Genomic DNA, 26321 nt, shown 5'->3' with positions numbered 1-26321 from the left:
GAAAATGGGCTGACAGGGAGAGTTTGTTTCTGTGTTAAGTTTTGATGATTCTACATCTCATGCACTGATTTAAATCAAGAGCATAGTCAGTTCATGATAAGCACCAGAACAAGCTCAACCTCTCCAAACAGATGACTGAAAGAATTGGAATAGGAGAAATGCAGGGAATGATTTGGTGAAGTTTGTCTGCAAGAAGGGTCATATTTTTCTAATCATTTCTAATCCATTCCCTCGGCTGTTGTGTTTCTGCGAAACAACTGTCATCCCAGATACCTCATGAAATGAGAAGCCTGAGCTTGTGGAAGTACCTGAAAGATGCCCTGTTCCTCTGCAGGGACACTCAGGCTGAAACAGGAGCCTGAGCCCTGTCTTGGGAAGCCTCCTCCGAGCTAGAATTTGTGCCGTGCTGGGAGAGGAGGAGCAGGGGGAGAAGGATGGGCGCTGTGTGGCAGGAGCAGGAGGTTTGGGCCCAGGACATTCCGCCTGCGCCGCTGCCCCGCAATGGGCGGCCGTGCCCGGGGCTCTGGGCCTGGCCCCGCGTGCGCTGAGCTCCCGACACTGCGGGAGCTCCCCGGGCTGGGCTCAGGTTCCCGCTGGCCCTGGGCCGCAGGCTGGGCTCCAGCTGGGATCAGCAGAGCTGGAAATACCTCTGGGCATTGCTCACCACTTTCTGCTGCTGCTCGGAGGAAGCAATGAAGTGAATTGGGAAGTTCTGCTTTCTCTTTCTCCTGGTGGATTTTTTTCACTTTATTTGACAGGCCAGAGGCAATTTCTGTGGTGGCCTCTGTCAGTTGATTCTATTTCAGCAGCACCAGCAGCAGGGCTGTGTTTGAGTGCTGCACATGTGGCCTGTGTGGCTTTAATTTTCCTCAACACTGTGCTCAGGGACGTGTGAACATTTGGAGATCAGCTGCTCATGATGCCAGAGTTTGCCATCATGACAGCACTCTGGGTGGCACTGATCAAAAAAGGCAATTGCAGCTTTACGAATAAAATTTCAAGTGGCAAGCAGAAGAGGGACAAGAGCAGCCATGATCTCCAATTGCCAAGGCAAAGGCAGCAGCAGCCTCCTGCTGTCACTCAGGGTGAGTAAAACAGTGCTGAAAACAGCGTTGCAACCCAATCCTTTCTTTCTCTGGAGGCTGGGTCAGGGCAGCACAGGCGGGCCCTGAGGAATCAGGGCTGTTGGTGGGTGATTGTTGCTCTAGTCCAGAACTGATCTGGACAAAGGCCTTGGAAGGCGAGGCAGGAGCAGGTGGGAAGGGGCCGGCGCTGCTGCTGCTCCTGCCCGGGAGCCCCGGCCGGGCCGGGCCGGCGCCCGCTGCGCTGCGGCTCCTGCTGCTGCCAGAGCCGGGCGGGCCTCGGGGACAGGGAATGGACACGGGGGGACACCAAAGGCCGGCGGGGCTGCGGGGATGTTGGCGCTGGGGCCAGCGCCAGCACAGAGCTTCAGCCGCAATTAACGCAGAGGGAAAGGCTGGGGAAAGGCTCCATTTCAGCCTTTCTTGACTCATGGCTGGGAAGGGACCGAAATGAAAGGAGAACAAGCAGGGCCCGACCCCCTCTCCTTTGGGAGGAGCCCCATGCCTGGGGCTGTGAGGGAAAGTGAGGGGCTGTGGGGGTTGTGAGGGGAAGTGAGGGGCCATGAGGGGATGTGAAGGGGAATGAAGAGCCATGAAGGGCTGTGAGGGGCCAGGAGAGGTTCTGTGTAGCCAGGAGGGTTTTTGAGGGGCCGTGAGGAGCCTCAGCCCTGGCAGCAGCGGGGTCCCACCATGTCCCCAGGGCAGGGCAGCCGTGAGGGGCCGCGAGTGCAGACGTGGCAGCAGAGCGGGCTTGGGGCATCTCTGGGAGGGGATGAGAGCCTTCCCCAGCTCCAAACCACACCAAACCCACCGCTAACAGGATTGTCCCTCTTTAGAAGCTACTGGCAACTTGGAGTCCACTGTACAGTTTAATCCCAGTGGGAAAAGCAAGGGAATTTTCCGAGTGAGTGACATCCAGCTTTAGTTAATCATGTCTACGATTTGAAAGGCTTACCAATGAAAAGTAACACTAATAAATAATAATAACTATAGCAAGTAATAAACTCCCAAATCCAAACACTCAGCACCACCCCAAAATGACAAACCTCATTTTTCTTTACTAGCACAAGGTTCATGAAAACGAATCCTATTAACTTTCTCCACCTCACATCTTCCCCACCAGACAAATGAGGCCATTTGCAGTGTTTAATACAAGTTGCAGTTGAGGGCTGGAGGGAACAATGGGGAGACACCACCAATTTCCATGTCAAACCCAGCAGGCTGTCTCCAAAGTGGAGAGAATAAAATGGAATGGGGGCAGGGGCTGGTCAGATGTTCCTCTAAAGGACCACAAAATCACCTCCACGTGAACAGGAGGGGAAAATCAATCCCTATAAACCACCCTGTGTGTTCAGGGACTCAGCTGTGAGGAGCTGGACATGGACAGAGGCATCTGGAACAGTTCTGTCCTCAGGCTGAGCTCTCCAGCCAGGCCCTGAAGTCAATCAGGTGCTTTCCCCGAGGATTCCGTGGTTGCCAACCACCCCTCCAGATGTGGCTTACAGGAGCACGGAACATTTTTCAACATCAGGAGAGCAGAAGAAAAATGACAAGAGCTGCCCAATTCAGAGCTCTGTTTAAAAACCTGGAAAATACAAATCAGTTGAACTCTGAAGCCCAGCTGTGGGCCCTGGAATCCAAAAGAAATCTGGAAAGGCTTTTCACAAGGACTGACACTGAAGAGCTAACAGATGAATGTGTGTGGTTTATTCAGAGGCTTCCAATTTTCTACAGTTTTCCTTGAACTGTTGAACTTGACCTTATCTTTGCCTCCTCTTGCACGAAAGGAGCCTCATTGCACCAGCCAGGAAGGCAAAGCTCTTTCTTGGCCCTGGCTGCTGCTGTCCAGGCAGCATTTCCATCCCTCCTGGGGCCTCTTCCCTCAGGGCCCCCAGCAGCAGCTGCTGGAGCAGCACATGGAAGCTGCAGATGGAAGTGCTGCCCACCCCAGCCTGAAGCTACAAAAGGATCCTGCTGAAAGGAACCCCAAGATTCCCTCCCAGGGGCCCTTCTCCCAGTTCTCTTGTGGCTCCTGGGGGAGCTGGGAGTGCTCTACCCTATGGGCAGAGTGGCAGAGAACTGGGCTGCTCCACAGGCTGGGAACATCCTTTAAATAATAAAGCAACCGAAAAATTTTCCAGGGTGTGAGTAGCTTCAGCTCAGAAACATGGCTTTTTTTGTATTAATAGTTTAGTACTAAATAAGTGAATGAAATAGATTTCATTTGTAATTCAGATGCATTTCATCCTTTTCCAAGGTTTTGGTCCCTTCCCCCAGGGTCATTTCCTTTACTCACCCACTTTCTAGTCGTTAGAAGGGAGTTAAGCACACCAGAAAAGGCAACAGCTTCTGTTTCAAAGGGAATCAGCCACCACTGCAGGGAAGCTGAATTGCCCCCAGGCACCTGTGTGCATTTGAAGGGTGAGCAGTTGCTGGGACAGACATCTCACACAACTTCTAAGGCTGTGAGAAACCCACAAGTGGCAAAGTATCATTGTGGGTCAATTCCCGCTGAAATTCCATTCCCCCACAGCCTCCAAATGGGCAGGCAGGGCTGGGCTCTGGCAGGGTTCAGTTTTGAGTGCCTTGTGCTCCCTGGCATGGAAGTGATCATATGAACTCTGGCAGTGATTGATTGGGGTATGGCTGCTGAAGGAGGAGGGGGGAATCTCTGGAGACAGGAAAGTCTCTTCTCCTTTCTCCCTGCCCTCTTCAAAGAGCAATGCCTGTGCTGGGTTTACATGGGACCCCTTCCCTCAGCCCAGGGTCTGACCCACTGTGTGCTCTGGAGGAGCCAAACCCAGAGGGGTCCCAATATCAGCCTTGCCTTTCACTGCCTTCCTCCCCCTTACCTCGCCTTGCAGACCCATCCCTTGCCTTGCCTGTCCCCTCCACTCCCCTGCCTTGCCTTGCCTACCTCTCACTTCTCTTCCCTTGCACACCCTCCCTTTCTGTGCCCCCACTGACTTCCTTGTCTTGCCTCCCCCTTCCTCTGCTTGCCTGCTCTACCCACACCTGGCCTGGCCTTGCCTTGCCTTCCTGTCCCTTGCCTGGCCTGGCATAACCCTGCCTTGTCGTGCCCTGTACACACCTCCCTTGCCTTGCCTACTCCTCCCTTGCCTTGACTTGTCTGCCTGGACCTGCCTGCCCCTCGCTGACCTTTCCTTGCCCTGCCTCCCCCTCCCTTGCCTTGCCTTCCCCTCACTCCCTCCCATGGAGAACTGTCGAAGTTGCCTTGCCTTGTTCCTGGAGCTCCTGGTGGCATTGATGAGTTAGGATGGTGACCCAGCTGATGGGCTGTGTCCTGCTGCCAGATTCATCTCTGCTGGTTCTAAACTGCCTTTCTCCCATGCTTGTCATCTAAGACATCTCCTTTTTCAGGGATGGGCCTTTCTCATTCAGACTGTGCAGATTCCAAGGGCTGTTTGGCTTCAAAAGAATGTCTCTCCCTTTGATTCTGTTTTCATTTACAAGTAACCTGAGAACAAGACTCAGCTGGAGCCTTTTCCAGGAGGTGATTTAGCTGTGCACATTGATCTCCAGGCCACTCTTTTCTTCTTTGAGCTACCTTGTCCTTAAGGAACTGTGGCTGGTTATGGAATTCGTGGACAGAGGCACTTTAGAGGATGTTGTGGCTGAAGGAGAGATGGCAGCTCTCAGTTGGGTGGTGAGGGATCTCTCTGGTGCTTCCCATGCCATGGACATGCTTGCCCTGGTGAACAGGTGATAAGAACAAAAATACCCTAATCTGCCTTCACTTAGAAAGATGCTACTCTAATGGTGTTGGAGCAGCAGCTCTTCCTCTTGGCCACACCATGTTCTGTTATACTCACCATTCCCCAAGACAAGAAATCTCTTGGAGCCATTTCCTTTCTTTGTGGGATGAATTCAGGTCTTTCATTTTGACCCTCATCTTTCTTTGTCCTCTGTCAGAGCCTGCAGGCCCTGTATTTCCTTCATTCCAGCCAGGTCATCCCCAGGGAGGTCAAAGGCTTCAGCATCCTCCTGGGCATGGCTGGATCTGTCAGGTTGGGTGGGTGTTTTTGGTCAGGGGCAGTGTTCCCAGGCTGTGGGGTCTGGGGCTGTTCCTGCGTGGTGCCAGTTCCCCAGGAGTGGAGCCTGTGGGAGTGCAGGGAGCCCTGCTGCCAACTGAGAGCAGCTGCCCCGTGCCCAAAGGGCCAGAGAGGGGTGTCAGGAGGGGCTTTGGTTTGTGTGTGTCCCTTCCAGAGGGACGGAGTTCCAATGGAAAACATGCAGGGAATAAATGAAAGCCACTGCAGGAAACTTGAGGGTTTCTTTAAGGGGCCACTTCCATCTTTCCTTGGCTCCAGCTCTGAGGAAACAGAGGCCCTGAGCCAGGGGCTCTGCTCTGCCACCCTGGGCACCCCGGGGCTCCTGGAACACCCCACGGGCAGGGCGGGCCCAGAGTGTCACAATGTCCCCTTGGTTCCAGCAGGCCCCGCAGGGTCACAGTGCTCCCTCTGCACCCTGAGGCCCCACAGCACCCAGCCAAGGCCACTGCCATGGTTCCAGTCACTCCCAGTATGGTCCCAGGGACTCCCAGTCTTTCTCAGTATATCCCAGTCACCCGCAGCATGCTCCCAGTCACTCCCACTTCCTCCCAGTTGCTTCCAGTATGATTCCAGTGGCCCACAGCCACTCTAAGTCACCCTTGGGGTAATTCCAGTTGCTCCCAGTATATCCCAGTTGCCCTCAACATGTTCCAAGCTGCCCTCAGCCTGCTTCTGGTCACTCCCAGTGGGATCCCAGTCCCCCATTAGTGTCAGATCGGTTCCACCCAGTATGATCACAGTTGCACCAGTTTCCCCTAGTACAGTCCCAGTCACTGCCAGAATGATTCCAGTGGCCCCCAGTACAGACACAGTAACACCCTGCTTCTCCCAGTTGCCCCCAGCATGGTCCCAGTTGTTCCCAGTGTTGTCCCTTCCAGAATCATTCCAGACACTCCCAGTATATCCCAGTTGCCCCCAGCATGCTCATTCCCAGTCACCCCAGAGTCCCCAGTATGGTTCCAGTTGCCTCCCGCATGATCTCACTCATTCCCAGTATATCCCAGTTACCCCCAGCATGCACCAGTCATTCCCAGTCACTCTTAGTAACCCTCAGTGTGGTCCCAGTCACTGCCAGTATTCCCACGTCCATGCTCCAAATGCTGCTCCCAGCCCTGATCTGTGGGGATGGGAATGTCCCGCTCCCTTCCCGGGGCAGGGTCACACCTGAGCTAGGTGTGCAGGGCAGGACCTTGCCCTGAGCCCAAGCCCTGTCCCACCTGCAGGATCTGCTTCCCCTGGGCCTCTTCCCCCTGCGGCCCCAAGCCCAGCTTGGTGCTAAACAAAGGGGCTGGGCCGGGGTCATCCCCCGGCGGGGGCTGCGCACCCCCTCTGCCCCCTCCCCAAATTCCCCCCGGGGGCAGCAGGAGCTGGGGCAGGAGCCCTGTGGGGAGGGAAAAGGGGGTGACACCGGCATGGGGGGTCACACACGCTCTGGGGGGACACACACGGGCCCTGGGGATTCCCCCTGACCTTTTCCTGCAGGACCAGGAGGATAAATCCCAACATGGAGACCCCAAACCCCGGCAGCATCTATGGGACAGGGTTTGGTGGGAGCTTTGGGGGTCTGGGGGAGTCACAACTTCCCCAAAACCCCCTCCCAGCTCCACACCCACTCCCAGACCCCTCAAACCACCTCACAGCTCCTGCCCAGGACATCCCCAATCATTCCCTGCAACATAAATGACCCCAAAAGCCACAATTCCCCCTTCCCATCTCCCCCCAAGATCCACCCAAATCCTCTCCAAGACACACAGCCCTGCCACCACCCCAAAACTCCCTCACCCCCCCTCCCCCTAGAAGGCCCCCAAACCTCCTCCCAGCAACACAAATGCCACCAAGAGCCACAAAAGCCTCTCTCAGTCCCACCAGGAGTCCCAGAAACTCCTCACAGGCCCCTATGGCACTGACCAGGAGAGGCTGGTGGACAGGAACATCCACAGCCAGGAGCACCTCGGGCACTTCAGCAGTGATTTGGGCACGTTGCGGGGGACACCAACAATACGGAGATCCAGGCCAGAGACAGGGACAGAAAGCTGGAATTCCTGGAGAACAGATGGGCTCAAGTGGACACGTTCTGCTGCAACAACTATGAGACCATAGCCATGTCCCTTGGCTAGGGTGCTCCCAGAACACCTAAACCCTCCTGAATATTCCCCTGAACCACAAATTCACACTCAAATCCAGGTAAAATGATTCAGCTTTAGATCTCTTCACTTAATTTTGCTTATTTTTAATCCACTTCTGGGTGTTTTATAGAAAGATCAGAGAAATTAATCAGGTACAAAAATATCTCCAAGATCATCCAATTTGTCTTGATGCCATCAGAAGAAAAAACACAGCAAAACGAATTTTTTGGGCTGTAAATTAAAAAAAAAAATCCGCTCTTCTCAATTCATTTACATTGTTGATCAGAGTCCCAGTAGATGTTCCTGACCCTGTGTTCATCCAGGTGCCTGTGGAGATCCAGGGCTCTGCCCAGTGTGGGTCCTTTGATGGGGGATGGAGTTGGAGCAGTGCAGGAAGCTCTTCCCACAGTCAGGGCACTCACAGGGCTTCTCTTAATGGTGCCTCCGTTGGTGTCGGGTCAAGATAGAGCTCTGGGTGAAGCTCTTCCCACACTGGGGACACTCGTAGGGCCTCTCCCCAGTGTGGATGCGCCGGTGGGTGACGAGGTCGTACTTTCGCTTGAAGCCGTTCCTGCAGTCGGGGCAGCGCAAGGGCCTCTCCTCTCTGTGAATCCGCTGGTGCACAAGGAGAGTGGAGCTGGTCTGAAACCCCTTCCCACACTCAGGACACTGATAGGGCCTCTCCCCAGTGTGGATCATTTGGTGGATGATCAGGTGGGACCTCTGGTTGAAGCCCTTCCCGCATTCCCCACACTCATATGGCCTTTCCTCAGCGTGGATGTTCTGGTGATGGATCAGGTTGGAGCTGTGGCGGAAGCTCTTCCCACATTGCTCACACTCGTAGGGCCGTTCCCGGGTGTGGATCCTCTGGTGGTGAATCAGGTGGGATCTCTGGCTGAAGCTCATCCCACATTCCCCACACTCGTGGGGTCTCTCCCCAGTGTGGATGTGCCGATGTCTGAGAAGATGGAAGTTGCGCTTGAAGCCCTTTCTGCAGTCGGGGCAGCGGAAGGGCCTCTCCTCTGTGTGAATCTGCTGGTGCCTGAGGAGAATGGAGCTGGTCTGAAACCTCTTCTTACACTGGGGACACTCGTAGGTCCTCTCCCCAGTGTGGATCCGCTGGTGGCTACTCAGGTGGGATCTCTGGCTGAAGCTCTTCCCACACTCCAAGCACTTGTGGGGCTTCTCCTCATCATGAACCTGCTCATGGACCACAAGCGCAGAGCCCTGACTTGATCTCTGGCCGCCTTCCTGGCGCAGGGTGTGCCTTTCAGCCTCAGAACAGCTTGGGATGGGTTTGGAGCCTCTTTTCCTGTGGGATCTCCAGGGATTTTCCTCCCCATCGGATTCCTGCAATGTGGAGCCGGTAAAAATGGCCTCTTCCACAAGGTTGTGCCGTGGGGATTTTTCCTCCTTGGTCTCTATCCCCAACTCCTTGTCTGGGGAAGAAAGGACAAGGAGAGGATGGGATTTGTCTCCGTGCCACAGGGAAGGGGAAGCAGATCCCCTCAGTTCATCCCCAGCAGGACGGCGTTGGCAGTGGGGTTGTCCTGCAGCTGGGGGCCATGCTGGGCTGGGAGATGAAGCAGGAGAGAGGGGGAAAGGGGCACTGACTTCCTCCTCACCTGCCTGGCTGTCCCGGGACATCTTCCTTTTCCTCGCAGCCTCCTCCTCCACCTGGCCAAGGTTTTGGAAGTCCTGGTTTGGGGTGAAAACAAGGGATGAGTACATTGAGTTTGAAAGTTGCCCTGCCCAAGTCAATCTCTAGAGGTCATTGGGCATCAAGGGTCCAGAAAAACCTCTCAAACACCAAGATTCAGCCCTGAAAATGCCTCCCAGGAGTTCCCTGTCTCTGCTCTCTCCCCTTGGGTGTTTGGGGGTTCCCCCCATCCCAACTGCTGGGGGTCACCCTTGTACTGGGGGTCCCCGGTCTACTTGGTCCCCGCCCTCCCCAGGCTGCTGAGAGTCCCAGGAATCTGAAGAGTTCCCCCCTTTTCCACCTCCTCGCTTAAGGAATGTTGGAGGATGTTGGGTCCTGGGGTCCCTTCTCCCCTTATTCTCTGCTTTGGGGTGCAGGGGGTCCAAGGAGTCCCCCCTGCCCCTCTCCAGGCTGTTGAGGGTCCCGCCAATGGCGGCGCCCCCCCTCTCTGGGCTCCCCACTTTGGGCTCCTGGGGGGCACAGGGCTCTGCTCCTCCAGGCTTTCTGGGGACCCTGGGTGGGGACTACAGCCCTTGGGGCTCCTCTCAGGAGACTCACAATGGGGGGAACGCAGAGAGGGCTGGGGGATCCCAGCAGTGACATCACTGGGAGTGACTGGTTTGTACTGGGGTAACTGGAAACTTACAGGGGCAACTGGGACTGACTGGGAATGACTACAAGCATGCTGAGGGCAACTGGGCTATACTGGAAATGTCTGTGACCGTAATGGGGGCACTGAAACCACACTGGGAACAGCTGGAATCATGCTGGGGAGAACTGGGACCATGCTGGGGGCAAGTGGGAGCAAGTGGGAGTGAGTGGGTCTACAGTGAGGCAACTGGGCATGACTGGGAGCGTCTGGGATCATCTATGGAGTGACTGGGACTATACTAGGGGTAACTGGGTGCAACTGGGATGACTCTTGGAAGAACAGGGAGAAACTGGAACCATGCTTGGGGCAACTGAGATCATACTGGGATCACAGTGGCAGCAACTGGGATTGCACTGAGGGTGACTGGGAGGGGCTGTGAGCAACTGAGATGAGGCTAGAGCAACTGAGCACAACTGGGAGTGACTGAGAATGTGCTGGGAGCAACTGGGATACACTGGGAGAGACTGAAACCACAGTGGGAATAAATAGAAACAACTGGAACCAGGCTGAATGATAATGGGAACAGTCCAGAAACTTGGATCATGCTGGAGGCAACTGGGAGTAACTGGGAAAGACTGGCATCATTCTAAGGTAACCAGAACCACACTGGGCCAATTGGATAAACTGGGAGTGTGTGTAACCATACTGGGGGGAATGGAACCACACTGGGAACCATGCTGGCACCATGCTGGGAGCAACTGGGAGTGAGTGGGATCATCCTGAGATGAACTGGGCCTATTCTAGGGACAAGTGGGATCATACTGGGAGCAACTGGGAACAACTGGAACTTTAATGGCAGCAACTGGAATCATACTGGGATCACAGTGGGAGAAGCTGAGCCCCTCCTGGATGAGACTGAGATCACATTGAGGGTGACTGGAATCATACTGCGAATGATTGGGAGTGCCTGTGAGCAGCTGGAATCATGCTGAAAGTAACTGGGTGAAACTGAGAGTGACTGGGAGCATGCTGGGTTTGACTGGAATACACTGGGAGAGACTGGGAGCCATGAGGATCATACTGGAGGGTACTGGGGTCATGCTGGCATTGACAGGGAGCAACTGTGATGACACTGGGGGCCACTGGCATCATACTGGGAGTGACTGGCATCATACTGGAATTATAGTTGGTGTCAATGGATCCTGACTGGGGGTTACTGGGAGCCACCAGACCCATGCTGAGAGCCTACTGGGAATACCCTGAGAAGAACTGGGACCAACTGGGATGTACTGAGTGACTGGAATAAAACTGGGGGCAACTGAACCATGCTGAGGGAACTGGGAGGGCCTGGCAATCACTACAGGAATATTCAGGGCAACTGGGATAGACTGGGAGTACCTGAGACCATGCAGGTGGTGACTGGGACAAGAGTGAGAGTCACTGGGAATGTGCTGGGGGCAACTGGGGGTGTGTGTGAGTGACTGAGGCCCTGCTGGGAAAGACTGGCATCATACTGGGAGGGACTGGGACTATACTAGGGGCAACTGGGAGACCTGGGAACACAACAGACGGTAGTAGGAGGAACTGGGAGCAACTGGGACCCTGTGGGGGAAAATTGTATCATAATGGAGAATAATAGGGACTTATTCGGTTTATACTGGAAGCAAGAGAGATCCTACAGGGAGTGAGGGGAAGTGACCAGGATCATACTGGGCCTGACTGGGCTCATACTGGGAGTCCCCAGTGTAAGAGATGGTCCGAAGACCCCTCATCTGCCTCACAACCATCATCAACAACAGAGACTGAAACCCCTAAAAGGGTCTTTAAAATCTCAACACAGGAGTTCTGGCCTGGCTGAGGTGGGATGTTGGCCAAGTGCTGCCTGCAGGTGTGTTTGATGGAAATGAACACACTGCAATGATTTCCCCCACCTGTTTGGCCAACTGCCTGTCGCTTCGGAGAGGACTATAAAAACCCTGGAGACCCCCGCTCACTTTTGTGATCACCCCACTGGAGAAACTCGCGTCTATAGGTATCTTCAAAAGCCTCGAGGACTCGACCCTCCATGTTGGTAGCTATAAACCCCTTCCCCTCTTTTTCTGTCTTTCTTACTATTCTCTTTTCTCTCCCTACTATCACATTTGTTGGCACTAAATAAAGGTCCATTAGTGATTGAGTAAACTGAGTTTGTCCCCCGCTGTGTCTTTTGCGCTCTGAGATCCCTAAAACGAACCATCACGAATCCCGCTTGTGTGAGCGGATCGTGACACCCAGGAAACTGGAACCACACGGGGGGGACAACTGGGCTCATCCTGGGAGCAGCCACTGCCGGCACCGGGAGCCCCGAACCCCTTTCCCGGCCATCCCACCCCTCCAGCCCTAGCACCCCGCAACGGGGTCCCGGCAATCCCAGGGGTCCCCCCCTCTCGGGGTCCCCGCTTTGGGCTCCTGGGGCTCTCCTGTCTCTGGGGTCCTGCTCAGGTGGGCCCCAAAGCCCGGATCTCTACCGGGCTCCCCAAACCCGGTGTCCCCCCACCGGTCCCGCCGCTCCCCACGTGGCCCCGGCAGAGCTCAGAGGGCCCGGCCCGGGAAGCCCAACCCCCACCTGGGGGGACCCGCATTCCCCCGCCCCCCCCGGGAATCTGCCGACACCGGGACCCCCCAAAAACACCTCTCAGGGACCCCGCCGGGATATTTGGGGCGAGCTCCCTCTCTCCGGGCACCTGCGGGATGGGGCCGATGGTGTCCGGGCGAAGGAGCTGCAGATTCAGGGAGCGGGGAATGCACGTGGTGCTTCCTCTGCCTCCTCCAGGTCCTTCTGCTCCTCCTCTTCCTCCTTCTCTGTCCCTCCTCTTCCTCCTCTTCCTCCCAGCCGGGACACGATTGCTACGGGCTGGGTCACTCCAGGCCGAGCTCGGGGGAGCGTAAGTTTGGGGGGAACAATGGGAAGGGGGTGGGAGAGGGGGCACAGGGGGATGTGGGACCCACTGAGGGTCCCCCAGTTCAGCCCAGGTGCCGGTGCAGCCCCACGGATCCCCAGTGCAGCCCCACAGGTGCCGTGGCAGCCCCACAGATCCCCCAGCCCCGGCTCCCCGCGCTGAGCCCCGCTCTGGCTGTGCCGCTCCTGCGGCATCTGCAGCTGCCTGGTGGCCCCGTGCCGGTGCCGCTCGTTGTGCCGACTCTGGCCATCCCAAAATCCCGGCTGGGCTCCGGCCGCCATCCCCGGCGGCTGCAGCTCCGCCCGGCCCCGCTGGCGGTGGCGGCACTGGAAGGGAATCCCATCCAGGGAGCCCATGGACAGGAACTGGGGGAAGCCCGGGCCGCGCTCCGACAGCACCACGGGCAGGGAGCGCAGGGAGAGGAGAACTGGGGGGACACGGACATTTGGGGGCTGGGGGGGCACGGCTGAAGGAAAGGGGCAACGGGGAGAGCTGGGAGAGCAGGGAAGGGGCTTTGGGGCTTCCAGGGTTGAGAAAAAGGGGTGGTGGGGGTGGGTAGATGTGGGATGGGTGGAGTTAAGGGGGTTCCTGTACTCAGAAAAAGAAGTTCCAAGCGTCCCCGGTGTACCCATTCCCATGACAGGGCAAGGAAACCCAGGATGGCTGGGAATAGGGGTCCAGGGTGTCCTCAGTGAAACATTAATTTTGAAGAATTAACGATTTTAGTTAAACCAGATATTGCTGAAGTAAGACAGATAGACTTTCCTTTGGATAAGCAGAAGCCAGATTTAAGGAACTGATAAATCATGAGGCCTGTCAACTTATGTTTGTGTATTCTGACTAATCAATAGGCTTCAAGAAGGACAATGAATTCATAAATCAAATACCCCTGGGAAAACAGGATTCAGTTGTCACGCAACACTAAAAGGTTAAAAAGTCAAAGCGAAGAAGACTCACTTACTTCATCATTTTGAGACCCTGCCCCATAAAAAGAACCACCGACCCATTTCAAAGAACAAACCACGCATGCTTAATAGCTTTTGGCTAATTACCATACGAAGCGGGGAATGGGATGTACTAAAGTCATGAATATACATTTGTGTTTTGGGTATTCAATACTTCTGTACATAAAAAGACCCTGTGATCTTCTGTGAGCGCGCGTGTTTGGGAGCTATCCCGCACGCTGCCCGGCATCGTAATTAAACATACACTTTCTAACTTTAAACTGTTAGAGAGTCTTTTGTCCGTCATAGTTGGATATCAGCATTAGGGCGATATTCATATTTTTTTAATAATTCACTCAGTGTTGAGGAAAGGACGGGCTTGGGTGCTGGGACGGGCAGAAATAGGGGTCTGGGGGGTCTCTATGTCAAAGAAAAGGGGGCTCTGGGGGCAGGGAGAGGCGGGATGTCCGGGAAAGGGGTGCAGGGCGGTCGGTGCCGGATAAGGGGGTGCAGGGTGGAAGCCATGGCCGGGAATGGGGGTTCGGGGCGATGGCGGCGCCCAGGAATGGGGGTTTGGGGGGCCCCTCTTTGGTGCCCGCCAATGGCAGCCCGAGTGTGCAGTGACGTCACCGGTCGCCGGGCAGATCCGAAAGTGCCCGAGGGAGCGCGGGGGGAGCGCACGGCGGAATTCCCGGGAATGCCCCGGGATCCCCTCCGGGCATCCCCCGGGACCCTCCTCGGCCACGCCCTGCGGGACCCCCGGGCCGGGTTGTGCTCAACTCCCGGCGCCTGCGCTCCAACTGTGCCGGGAACCCGCGGGCGTCGGCCCAAAGCGGGGGAAGCGCCGCCATCCGCGGATCCATTTTTTCCTGCGGCTGCGGCTCCCACCCCCGGCAGAGCAGGACTGGGCGCGGGGACTCCGATCCCTCATTCCCAATCTCCTTCCCTCGCTCTCTGCTGTGCTCTCCCTTTCCTTCGGGTGATCATCAATCGCAGAGTGGCTGGAGAGCCGCGTGCCCAGCCCGGGTTTCCCAGGAAAGGGAGGCCTGGGGGTGAGGTGCCCCGGGCTGGCCGGGAATGGGGCTCCGGGGCTCCCCGGGCTGACGGAAACGGGATGCGGGGGCTGGGAGAGGAGGATCCCCGGGCAAGGGGGTGCGGGGCGGTGTCGGTGCAGAATAAGGGGATGCAGAGGGTCCCGGAGCTGGGGAAGGGGATGCGGGTGGGTCCCAGTTCCCAGGAATGGGGATTCCAGGGGGTTCCGTTGGGCTCCCCAAAGCCCCTCTCAGGGGGGAGAAGGAGCTGGGTCAGGAGCTGTGGGGAGAGAAAAGGGGGTGAGCCCGGCCTGGGGGGACATGGGGGAGTCACAGGTGCTCCGAGGGGGGATACGAGCCCCGGGGACCCCCCTCACCTTCTCCCGCAGCGGAGGCCGAGCCCCAGCCCCGGCAGACGAAGCCCCCGAGCCCTGGCAGCATCTTGGGGGACGTCCGGTGGCAGCTCCGGGGGCGGGAGGGGCAGGATGCGGGAAAGGTCGGCGGCTGCCGGGAAGGGACCGGCACGGACTGGGACAGGCTGGGATGGACTGGGACACCGGCATACACTGGGATACATCGGGATACACTGGGATACACCGGGATACACCAGGCCCAGGACTGGCACCCACTGGGAGCAGGGAGCGCAGCGGGGCGGGCTCGGGGAGCGCGAGGGGATGGCGCCTCTGACCAGAGGGGAAAGGATGGAAGGGCTGGATGGCAAACTCCGGAGCTGAGGCTGAAGGGATGGAAGGGCTGGATGGGGAACTGCGGAGCTGAGGATGAAGGGATGGAAGGGCTGGACCACAAACTCCGGAGCTGAGGCTGCAGACGCGGGAGGTCCCGGCAGGCAGGGGGTGCGGGCCTCAGAGCAGCCCCAAAAGACTCAGAGCAGGGCCCAAGAAGCATCAGGGGAGGGACAGGAGCGACCCCGCTCCCAGCACGGCAACAGGCCCCGGGTTAGTGAGGCAGGAGATAACCGGGCCCCAGGTCAGTGGCTGCTCCAGGAGCAGAGGCTCACCCCACACCAGAAGAAACAGGACCGAGCTGGACTTCTGCAGCAGCAGTGAGTTCTTTTCCCCAAACAGCAGCTACAGCACTCTCCTCTGAAGGCTCAGATCAGAAAATGATTGCGAGTTTCCCCTCCCTGCCCCGTCTCAAGCACCCAGCCATCAGTGCCTCTTAGCAACACAATGGGAAAAAATTCCACCGGTAAGGAGTAAAGAAAAGAAAAGGGAAAAAAAAAAAAAACTACACTGAACCCCCAACACTGAGGTGATCCTGGGGGTGACTGGAACCATGCTGGGATGGGAACACCTGGGAACACCTGGGACCATGCTGGGATCATACCGGGATCATGCTGAGTGTAACTGAAAGTGACTGGGATCACACTGGGGGTGACTGGGAGGCAGAGGGCCCATGCTGGGAGTGACCTGGGCCTTCCCTGGGGTGGAACTGGGGGAACTGGCCCAGCTGGGGCTCAGGGTTGTTCTGCCCCAGGGCTGCCACCCGCAGCCCCACAGAGCCGAGGGACAGGGCACAGCTGAGGGACAGGGGACAGCTGAGGAACAGGGCAGAACTGAGGGACAGGGGACAGCCAGGGAACACGGCCTGGCCCAGGGACACTGAGCTCCAGCACTCTGGGCTGTTGTGCCCGGGCTGTTGCCCTTGGGCTCCCAGCACAGGCCAAGGGGGGACAATCCTCTCCAGAAACTGTTGTTTGCTTTAAGCTTTGCTCTGGAACATTCCCAAGGAGCCACCTGCAGTGGCTGGAGCCCAGCCGGGTGCCCGGGGCCACCAAAGCCGCTCGGGCAGTGCCCTCCTGCCCCGGGCAGGGCAGAGAACAGCCAAGGAAAGGCTCGTGCTGGGCTCAGGGCAGGGACAGGGCACTCCCCTGGCGCTGCCACGGGCACAACAGAGCCGGCCTGGGGAAAGGATTGGCATTCATGGCCCATGGAATCCCAGCAGGGATTGCTTCTCATCTCACTGCTGTCATTGCATTGGTCAGCGATTCAAATCATTTGCCCATGGAATTCCAATGGCAGTGGGCTGGAGAGGAGATCCATCCATGGAATTGTCACCTGACTGCGATGAGAGTGGGGTCATGCCATGGAAATTCCATGGGAATTCCTGCATTCCCAAGTCTCCCCATTTCTGAATCCTACATTTCCACAGGAATTCCCCTTCCCCTCTCACACCCACCCTTGTTCTCCAGAGCCTCCCAACCATATCTGATGTATTTTGGGAGCTCTTCAATAATGGTGTGTCCCAGGTAATGCATCACCTGCTCCACCATGATCCCTTTGGATTCCCAGCACCTCTGGGGGATCCAGGTGGCACCGTGGGACACCGCAAAGCTCCTGGATCCCAGCTGGAAGGAGATGAAATCTGTCATAGCCGTACCTGTGGGATCCAGGGATGCTCCATTGGTCAGGAGGTCACAGCTGGAAACCACCTGCACCGTGTGGAGACCTGGGAATGAGGAGAGAACGGAGCAATGGAGTTGTGTCCCAGCCCCACAGAGCCCCTTGGAGCTCCCTGGATTCCCATTCCAGCCCCAGAGATCCACCCCCATCCCCAGAGATCCCATCCCAGCCCCTCAGAGTCCTCCATTCCCACAGATCCCAGCCCAGCCCCTGGCTCCCCCCACTCCCCCGCTCTGGTTGTACCGGCCCTGTCTCCAGGTCACCGTCGGCAACGAGCCGGTTCCTCTCCTTGAGCCGGGCCTGGCTATCCCAGTGTCCTGGGTCTGCCTATCCCAATATCTCAGCTCTCTCTATCCCAATCTCCCAGCTCTGGCTATCCCAGTATCCCAGCTCTGGTTATCCCAATATCTCAGCTCTGGTTATCCCAATATCTCAGCTCTGTCTATCCCAATCTCCCAGCTCTGGCTATCCCAGTATCCCAGCTCTGCCTATCCCAATATCCAGCTCTGCCTATCCCAATATCCCAGCTCAGCTCCCGCTGCCATCCCCGGTGTCTGCGGCTCCATCCGGCCCCGCTCGCTGTCCCAGCGCTCGCAGGGGTCCCGTCCACATCCCCACAATCCAGGACCGGGGGATCCCCGGGCTGGGCTCCGACAGCGCCACTTCCAGGTACTGCAGGGAGTGGAGAAGCGGGGAGACACGGAGATTTGGGGGAGCTGGGGGGCTGAAAGTGGGAGTTTGGGGATCCAGGGGGGTCAAGAGGCCAAGGAAAGGGGGGACTTGAAGAGCTGGGACAGCTGAAGTAGCTTCAGGGGCTCAGAGTCAAGGAAAGGGGGTGCAGGGAGTGGGAGAGGTGGGATGGGGTGTCCAGGGAATCCTGTGCCCAGCAATGGGGGTGCCAGGGCTCCTCAGTGTGAGGAAAGGAGGGGCTGGGGGCTGGGAAATGCAGGAATGGGGGCCCAGGGCGCCCAGGGTCAGGGAAAAGGGCGGCTCTGGGGGCTGGGAGAGGCGGGGTGGCTGGGAAAAGGTTGTGTTGGTGCCGGATCAGGGGGTGCAGGGGGGTCTCAGGGCCGGGCAAAGGGGTAAAAGGGCACCTCGGTTCTCAGGAATGGGGGTGCAGGGGGGTCTCAGGGTCAGGGAAATGAGGGGACATGGACTTGGAGAAGAAGAAGGGAGTTCCAGGGGATCTCTGGTTTTGAAGAAAGGTGGGGCTGGGGGCTGGGAAAGGCAGGAATGGGGGTCCAAGGCATTCCAGGGCATCCCAGGTCAAGCATACAGGAAATGTGGAGACTGGGAGTCATGGGATGGCCGGGAAAAGGGGAGCAGGGGGTCCTGGTATTCAGAAATGGGGGATTCAGGGGGGACCCTGTGCAGGACAAGGGGAGCAGGGGGGTTCTGGTGCCGGGAATGGCGGTTCAGGGTCCCGGGGCCGGGGTCCCACTCCCCCTCCCCCCGCAGGAGCGCCCCCAGCCCCAGTGCTGGAGCCATCGCGCTGCTCCTACTCACTCCCAGTATGATCCCAGTAGGATCCCAGCACAGCCCAGTCACTCCCACTCCTGGCATTCTCCCCGACAACACAGGGATCCGGGGGGGGGGGGGGGGATTCGTGGTGGCCGACGGCGCTGCCCAGGTCACCAAGAGGCGCCGGGAACATGAGATGGAATCTGAGGAATTCACAAATTCCCTGGGGCACACCTGCCTGGAATGTCTCCGGAAATGTGTCAGATATGGGCAGGAGGCACTGGGGCCCAAAGGGGGGGAGGGAAGAATTCCCATAGGAATGCGGGATTGAGAAATGTGGGATTTGGGATGGCAAAATTTGGGAACATGGGAATTCCCATGGGACCTCCAATGATGGACCCCACTGCTGTCCCATTCCCATGGGAATTCTGTAGATGGATGTCCCTGCCATCCCATTCCCATGGGGAATTCCACGGGCAGATCTCATCCCCATCCCACTGCCATGGAAGCTCCTATCCGGTTTCCCCCCAAACCCATCCTGGGGGTGGCCCTGTTCTTTGCCCTCCCCACCCCCACAAGACTCCTGGGGGTCCGCCCATGACCCACCCAGCCCCCCCAAGCTCCTCCTGGGTCCCCCCTCATCCCCCCCCGGGGATTCCTGGGAGTCCCCCCGTGTCCCCTTCCCCAGGACTTTGGGGGTCCCCCCGACCTGTCCGTGCCCCTCCCCCATTCCTGCCCCCCTGTGATGGTGGGGGGTGGGGGCTGAGTGCTGGTGCCCCCCTGCCTGCAGCAGATCCAGCGCTGAGGGGAGTTCAGGGGGTCCCTGAGCATTTGGGGTCCCCGGGGATTTGGGGGTGACCCCTCGGGCCCCCAGGATGTCCCTGAACACGTTGACGCTGCCCGTGCACAGTGAGAAGGTTCAGACCCGGCACGGGGTCCCAGCTCTGTCACCGGCATCGCCCAGGGACCCCCAAAACCTCCCGGGATACTCCAAACCCTCTCAGGACACCCCAACCACCCTGCAGTCCAAAAAACATCGCTGTGACACTCTAAAAGCTCCCCAAAACCAAAAAAACCCCATACAGATCCCCCCCCCCCCAACCGTCTCAGAACATCAAAATTCCCACAGGACTTCCCAACACCCCCAAGACCCCCTTGAGAAGGTTTATACCTGGCACGGGGTCCCCCTCTTTCTCACCGGCAGGTTCCCCAAAACAGCCTTTGGGTTCCCCCTGGGATCGCCTAATCCCCCCTTCGGGACCCCTGTGAACCCCCTCCGGAACCCCCAAAGATCCACCATGACCCCATAAACCCCTGGGATCCACAGAACCCCCCCACCCCAGGAACCGCCACACGTTTACACCCAGCACGGGGTCCCCATCGCCATCATCGGCATCACCCGGACCCCCAAACCCTTCCGAGATCCCCAAATCCCCCCGGTACCCCCAACCCCCCCCCCCCCCGGGCTCCGCTGCCGGAACCAACGGGCGTGGTGTTGCCCTTTTCAGGGGAGTTATCCTGGGAACCGACAACAGCGGCGGCTCCTAAAGCGGCGATGGTAGAGAGAATCCCAAAAATCCACCCTGGGGGGCAAAACATCCCCCACAGGGGCTTGGAATGGAGGCGCCCTTAAAAATGTCACTGGAAGGGGTCATGATCAACCCTTTAAAGGGGCTTGTGGGGCTACGGTCCCACAAACACCCTAAAATGGGCAGGAAAAAACACCCCTGTAGTGGTGGGATCCCACCTGGATGCCCCATGGACGGCTGGAGCCATCGCGCTGCTCCTGCGCGCGTCCAGTAGGATCCCAGTATGATCCCAGTAGGATCCCAGTACAGCCCAGTCACTTTCACTCCTGGCATCCCCCCCCCACCCCCCCCCCGCCTTCCGACCTTTCCCGGCTTCATCCCCGCTCGTCCCGCGCCCCGCGGGCTGCGAGGGGTCCGGGAACGGAGGAGGAGGGGGGGGAGGGAGGAAGAGGCGGAGCGGCAGCGGGAAGCGGGAGGAAGAAGAGCAGAGGAGGGACCGGGCGGCTGCAGCGCTCCCTGAACCCGCAGCCCCCCGGGACCATCGGCCCCATCCCGCAGGTGCGCTGGGAGCGGGGACCTCGCCCCAAATATCCCGGGGGGGTCCCCGGGAGGTGTTTTTGGGGGGTCCCGGTGTCGGCAGAGCCCCGGCGGGGGCCGGGGGAATGCGGGTCCCCCCAGGTGGGGGTTGGGCTTCCCGGGCCGGGCCCTCCGAGCTCTGCCGGGGCCACGTGGGGAGCGGCGGGACCGGCGGGGGGACACCGGGTTTGGGGAGCCCGGCAGAGATCCGGGCTTTGGGGACCCCCTGAGCGGGACCCCAGAGACAGGAGAGCCCCAGGAGCCCAAAGCGGGGACCCCGAGAGGGGGGGACCCCTGGGATTGCCGGGACCCCGTTGGGGGGTGCTGGGGCTGGAGGGGCGGGATGGCCGGGAAAGGGGTTCGGGGCTCCCGCTGCCGGCAGTGGCTGCTCCCAGGATGAGCCCAGTTGTCCCCCCCGTGTGGTTCCAGTTTCCTGGGCACTCCCAGTATGAGCCCAGTCAGTCCCAGTATTGAATTATTAAAAAAAATATGAATATCGCCCTAACGCCGATATCCAACTATGACGGACAAAAGACTCTCTAACAGTTTAAAGTTAGAAAGTGTATGTTTAATTACGATGCCGGGCAGCGTGCGGGATAGCTCCCAAACACGCGCGCTCACAGAAGATCACAGGGTCTTTTTATGTACAGAAGTATTGAATACCCAAAACACAAATGTGTATTCTTGACTTTAGTACATCCCATTCCCCGCCTCGTATGGTAATTAGCCAAAAGCTATTAAGCATGCGTGGTTTGTTCTTTGAAATGGGTCGGTGGTTCTTTTTATGGGGCAGGGTCTCAAAATGATGAAGTAAGTGAGTCTTCTTCGCTTTGACTTTTTAACCTTTTAGTGTTGTGTGACAACTGAATCCTGTTTTCCCAGGAGTATTTGATTTATGAATTCATTGTCCTGCTTGAAGCCTATTGATTAGTCAGAATACACAAACATAAGTTGACAGGCCTCATGACTTATCAGTTCCTTAAATCTGGCTTCTGCTTATCAAAAGGGAAGTCTATCTGTCTTACTTCAGCAATATCTGGTTTAACTAAAATCTTTAATTCTTCAAAATTAATGTTTCAGTATGATCCTGGTCACTTCTCCTCACTCCCTGTAGGATCCCAGTACGAGCCCAGTCAATCCCAGTTATTCCCCATTATGATACAATTTTCCCCCAGCAGGGTCCCAGTTGCTCCCAGTTCTTCCTACTGGTGTGTTCCCAGTTCTTTCAGTTGCCCCTAGTATTGTCCCAGTCCCTCCCAGTATGATGCCAGTCTTTCCCAGCAGGGCCTCAGTCACTCACACACACCCCCAGTTGCCCCCAGCACATTCCCAGTGACTCTCACTCTTGTCCCAGTCACCACCTGCGTGGTCTCAGGTACTCCCAGTCTATCCCAGTTGCCCTGAATATTCTTGTAGTCATTGCCAGGCCCTCCCAGTTCCCTCAGCATGGTTCAGTTGCCCCCAGTTTTATTCCAGTCACTCAGTACATCCCAGTTGGTCCCAGTTCTTCTCAGGGTATTCCCAGTAGGCTCTCAGCATGGGTCTGGTGGCTCCCAGTAACTCCCAGTCAGGATCCATTGACACCAACTATAATCCCAGTATGATGCCAGTCACTCCCAGTATGATGCCAGTGGCCCCCAGTGACATCACAGTTGCTCCCTGTCAATGCCAGCATGACCCCAGTACCCTCCAGTATGATCCTCATGGCTCCCAGTCTCTCCCAGTGTATTCCAGTCAAACCCAGCATGCTCCCAGTCACTCTCAGTTTCACCCAGTTACTTTCAGCATGATTCCAGCTGCTCACAGGCACTCCCAATCATTCGCAGTATGATTCCAGTCACCCTCAATGTGATCCCAATCTCATCCAGGAGGGGCTCAGCTTCTCCCACTGTGATCCCAGTATGATTCCAGTTACTGCCAGTAAAGTTCCAGTTGTTCCCAGTTGCTCCCAGTATGATCCCACTTGTCCCTAGAATAGGCCCAGTTCATCTCAGGATGATCCCACTCACTCCCAGTTGCTCCCAGCATGGTGCCAGCATGGTTCCCAGTGTGGTTCCATTCCCCCCAGTATGGTTACAGACACTCCCAGTTTATCCAATTGGCCCAGTGTGGTTCTGGTTACCTTAGAATGATCCCAGTCTTTCCCAGTTGCCTCCAGCATGATCCAAGTTTCTGGCAGTTTCCCAAAGTGTGGTCCCGGTTTCTCCCAGTATTATTCTCATTACTCCAGTTGTGGTCCAGTCTCCTCAGCATGGTTCCAGTACCTTCAGGTTGATGCCAGTTGCTCCCAATATGTCTACATTTTATCTCAACATGGGCCCAGTAGATCCCAGTAACCCCCAGTCAGGATTCATTCACACATGCTGTAATTCCAGTGGCTCCAAGGATGATCGCAGCTGCACCCAGTTACCTCCGGTATGGTTCCAGTCACCCCCAGTATGACCCCAGTCACTCCCAGATACTCCCAGTATGATTTCCAGTCATGCCGAGAGTGACTCCCTATCTCTCCCAGTGTGGGCCCAGTTGCTCCCAGTCACCTCCAGCAAGGTTCCAGTCACAGCCAGCACCTTTCCTGTCACTCCCAATCTGGTTCCAGTAGGATCCCAGTACGACCCCAGCATGGGCACAGCTGTTCTCATTATCATCCAGCCTGGTTCCAGTTTTTTCCATTTACACCCACTGTGGTTTCAGTCTCTCCCAGTGTGTCCCAGTTGCTCCCAGCACATTCTCAGTCACTCCCAGTTGTGCTCAGTTGCTCTAGCCTCATCTCAGTTGCTCACAGCCCCTCCCAGTCACCCTCAGTGCAATCCCAGTTGCTGCCACTGTGATCCCAGTATGATCTCAGTTGCCCCAAGCATGGTTCCAGTTTCTCCCTGTTCTTCCAAGAGTCATCCCAGTTGCACCCAGTTACCCCTAGTATAGTCCCAGTCACTCCATAGATGATCCCAGACGCTCCCAGTCATGCCCAGTTGCCTCACTGTAGACCCACTCACTCCCACTTGCTCCCACTTGCCCCCAGCATGGTCCCAGTTCTCCCCAGCATGATTCCAGCTGTTCCCAGTGTGGTTTCAGTCCCCCCATTACGGTCACAGACATTTCCAGTATAGCCCAGTTGCCCTCAGCACGCTTGTAGTCATTCCCAGTCAGTCCCAGTTGCCCCTGTAAGTTTCCAGTTACCCCAGTACAAACCAGTCACTCCCAGTGATGTCACTGCTGGGATCCCCCAGCCCTCTCTGCGTTCCCCCCATTGTGAGTCTCCTGAGAGGAGCCCCAAGGGCTGTAGTCCCCACCCAGGGTCCCCAGAAAGCCTGGAGGAGCAGAGCCCTGTGCCCCCCAGGAGCCCAAAGTGGGGAGCCCAGAGAGGGGGGGCGCCGCCATTGGCGGGACCCTCAACAGCCTGGAGAGGGGCAGGGGGGACTCCTTGGACCCCCTGCACCCCAAAGCAGAGAATAAGGGGAGAAGGGACTCCAAGGCCCCAACACCTGCCATCATCCATATATGGGGAGGTGGAAAAGGGGGGAACTCTTCAGATTCCTGGGACTCTCAGCAGTCTGGGGAGGGCAGGGACCAAGTAGACCGGGGACCCCCAGTACAAGTGTGACTCCCAGCAGTTGGGATGGGGGGAACCCCCAAACACCCAAGGGGAGAGAGCAGAGACAGGGAACTCCTGGGAGGCGTCTTCAGGGCTGAATCTTGGTGTTTGAGAGGTTTTTCTGGACCCTCGATGCCCAATGACCTCTAGAGATGGACTTGGGCAGGGCAACTTTCAAACTCAATGTACTCATCCCTTGTTTTCACCCCAAACCAGGACTTCCAAAACCTTGGCCAGGTGGAGGAGGAGGCTGCGAGGAAGAGGAAGATGCCCCGGGACAGCCAGGCAGGTGAGGAGGAAGTCAGTGCCCCTTTCCCCCTCTCTCCTGCTTCATCTCCCAGCCCAGCATGGCCCCCGGCTGCAGGACAACCCTGCTGCCAACGCCGTCCTGCTGGGGATGAACTGAGGGGATCTCCTTCATCTTCCCTCTGGCACGGAGGCAAATCCCATCCTCTCCTTGTCCTTCCTCCCCCAGACAAGGAGTTGAGGATGGAGACCAGGGAGGACAAATGCCCACAGCAGAACCTCGTAGAAGAGGCCATTTTGAGCAACTCTACGCTTTTCAAGGGGGAGGAAAAGCCCCAGAGATCCCAGAGGAGGAGGGGCTCCAAACCCATCCCAGGGTGCTCTGAGGAGGAAAGATCCACCCTGAGCCAGGAAGGTGGCCAGAGCTTCAGCCAGGGCTCTGCGCTTGTGGTCCATGGGCAGGTTCATGATGGGGAGAAGCCCCACAAGTGCTTGGAGTGTGGGAAGGGCTTCAGCCAGAGATCTCACCTGATTAGCCACCAGCGGATCCACACTGGGGAGAGGCCCTATGAGTGTCCCCAGTGCGGGAAGAGGTTTCAGACCAGCTCCTATCTCCTCAAGCACCAGCGGATTCATTCAGAGGAGAGGCCCTTCCGCTGCCCCGACTGCCGGGAGGGCTTCAAGTGGAATTCCACCCTCATCACCCACCGGCGCATCCACACTGGGGAGAGGCCCTACGAGTGTGAGAAATGTGGGAAGAGCTTCAGCCAGAGCTCCAACTTGATCAGCCACCAGAACATCCACGCTGAGGAAAGGCCATACAAGTGTGGGGAATGTGGGAAGGGCTTCAACCAGAGGTCCCACCTGATCATCCACCAAATGATCCACACTGGGGAGAGGCCCTATCAGTGTTCTGAGTGTGGGAAGAGATTTCACACCAGCTCCAATCTCCTCATGCACCAGCGGATTCACACAGAGGAGAGGCCCTTCCGCTGCCCCGACTGTGGGAAGGGTTTCAAGCAAAACTCCAGCTTGGTAGTCCACCAGCGCATCCACACTGGGGAGAGGCCCTATGAGTGTCCCCAGTGTGGGAAGAGCTTCAGCCACACCTCTAATTTGACCCGACACCAACGGGGGCACCGGTAAGTGAGGACCTTGGGAATGCCTTGACTGTGGGAAGAGTTTCCTGCACTGCTCCAACTCCTTCCCCCATTGAGGGCCCTAATTAGGCAGAGCCCTGGTGTTCCACATTCCCGGTTTTCTGCACTGGGGAGACACTGGGCTGGTGGTCCTTTTGTTTGGTGGTCCCTAACAATCTTTTGATTCATTTTCATCCCTTTAAAACAACCCAAATTCAGGTAAAATCAACCAATTCATCACAGGCATCTAAAGCATCACTTTTTAGTCTTTTGGGGGAATCTGGGAATCAGGGAGATACTTGGGAAGGTATGGGGGGTTTAAGGTGTTTGTTGTAGTTGTCTCCATTTCTTGGCACTCCAAAAGACATGGGGGATTGTGTTGTGGTGTGTTTTGTTCTTTTGGTTTGTTCTGTTACTTCCCTGGGTTGTTGGTTTTCTCCTAGTTTGTCCCCACCTAGCCAGTTGTCAATCCTTCCCCCACCTGCCCCTTCCTTCCAGACTGTTCCCTGTCAATCCCCTGACCCTCAAAGCCTCATGGCCTCAGGTGACCCACGCTCCTCCCCTTGTTTTCCCTCTTGGTTTGTCAAATGTAAACCCCACCGTTCACTCCTCCCCTACTCTCTTACCCTTGGCTAAAGATTTGAACCCTCCCCTGAAACCTCCTCCGTTTTAAACGAGCTGGCACACAGCTGCCCCTGTCTTCAGTTCCTGGGCCCTCCACTGGAATAAAACCCTTTGGAACCCAGCCCGGAGCTCTCCCTCTCGTCCTTGTCTCCACCGTGTGCCTGGTAACCGCCCAAGTGCCGTAGAGCATCATCTCCAAGCCGCTCCTTAGGTCATCCTGCTTCTGGGGAGTGTCCCACTCCCGG

General features: G+C 57.1%; 1 protein-coding gene and 1 pseudogene across 1 annotated transcript; one reads left to right on the top strand and one right to left on the bottom strand.

The window, feature by feature from the left end:
* LOC136303688 (zinc finger protein 850-like) overlaps positions 1–12317 on the bottom strand; it is a 74947-nt pseudogene extending 62630 nt beyond the window's left edge.
* A 7804-nt stretch (positions 12318–20121) lies between these two features.
* Positions 20122–25459, top strand: LOC136303644 (zinc finger protein 391-like). The gene is made up of 4 exons (XM_066207241.1): positions 20122–20457; positions 24284–24356; positions 24543–24914; positions 24999–25459. The coding sequence occupies exons 1-4, from the start codon at positions 20122–20124 to the stop codon at positions 25457–25459; spliced, it is 1242 nt and encodes a 413-aa protein (XP_066063338.1).
* The last annotated feature ends 862 nt before the right edge of the window (positions 25460–26321 follow it).

This window comes from Chamaea fasciata, unplaced genomic scaffold (assembly GCF_029207755.1).
Source record: "Chamaea fasciata isolate MVZ Bird 193981 ecotype frontalis unplaced genomic scaffold, bChaFas1.0.hap1 SCAF_40, whole genome shotgun sequence".
Taxonomy (NCBI): domain Eukaryota; kingdom Metazoa; phylum Chordata; class Aves; order Passeriformes; family Sylviidae; genus Chamaea; species Chamaea fasciata.
The sequence above is the reverse complement of the archived record's forward strand: the minus strand, read 5'-3'. Positions and strand labels throughout refer to the sequence as shown.

What these genes read in the sequence shown, in the direction of transcription:
- LOC136303644 (XM_066207241.1), top strand. Translation starts at nt 20,122, where the DNA reads ATGCCCCATGGACGGCTGGAGCCATCGCGCTGCTCCTGCGCGCGTCCA. An exon ending in GCCCCGGGACAGCCAGGCAG is followed by an intron (nt 24,357 to 24,542) that starts GTGAGGAGGAAG and finishes TTCCTCCCCCAG; the next exon opens with ACAAGGAGTTGAGGATGGAG. An exon ending in GTGCGGGAAGAGGTTTCAGA is followed by an intron (nt 24,915 to 24,998) that starts CCAGCTCCTATC and finishes AGGGCTTCAAGT; the next exon opens with GGAATTCCACCCTCATCACC.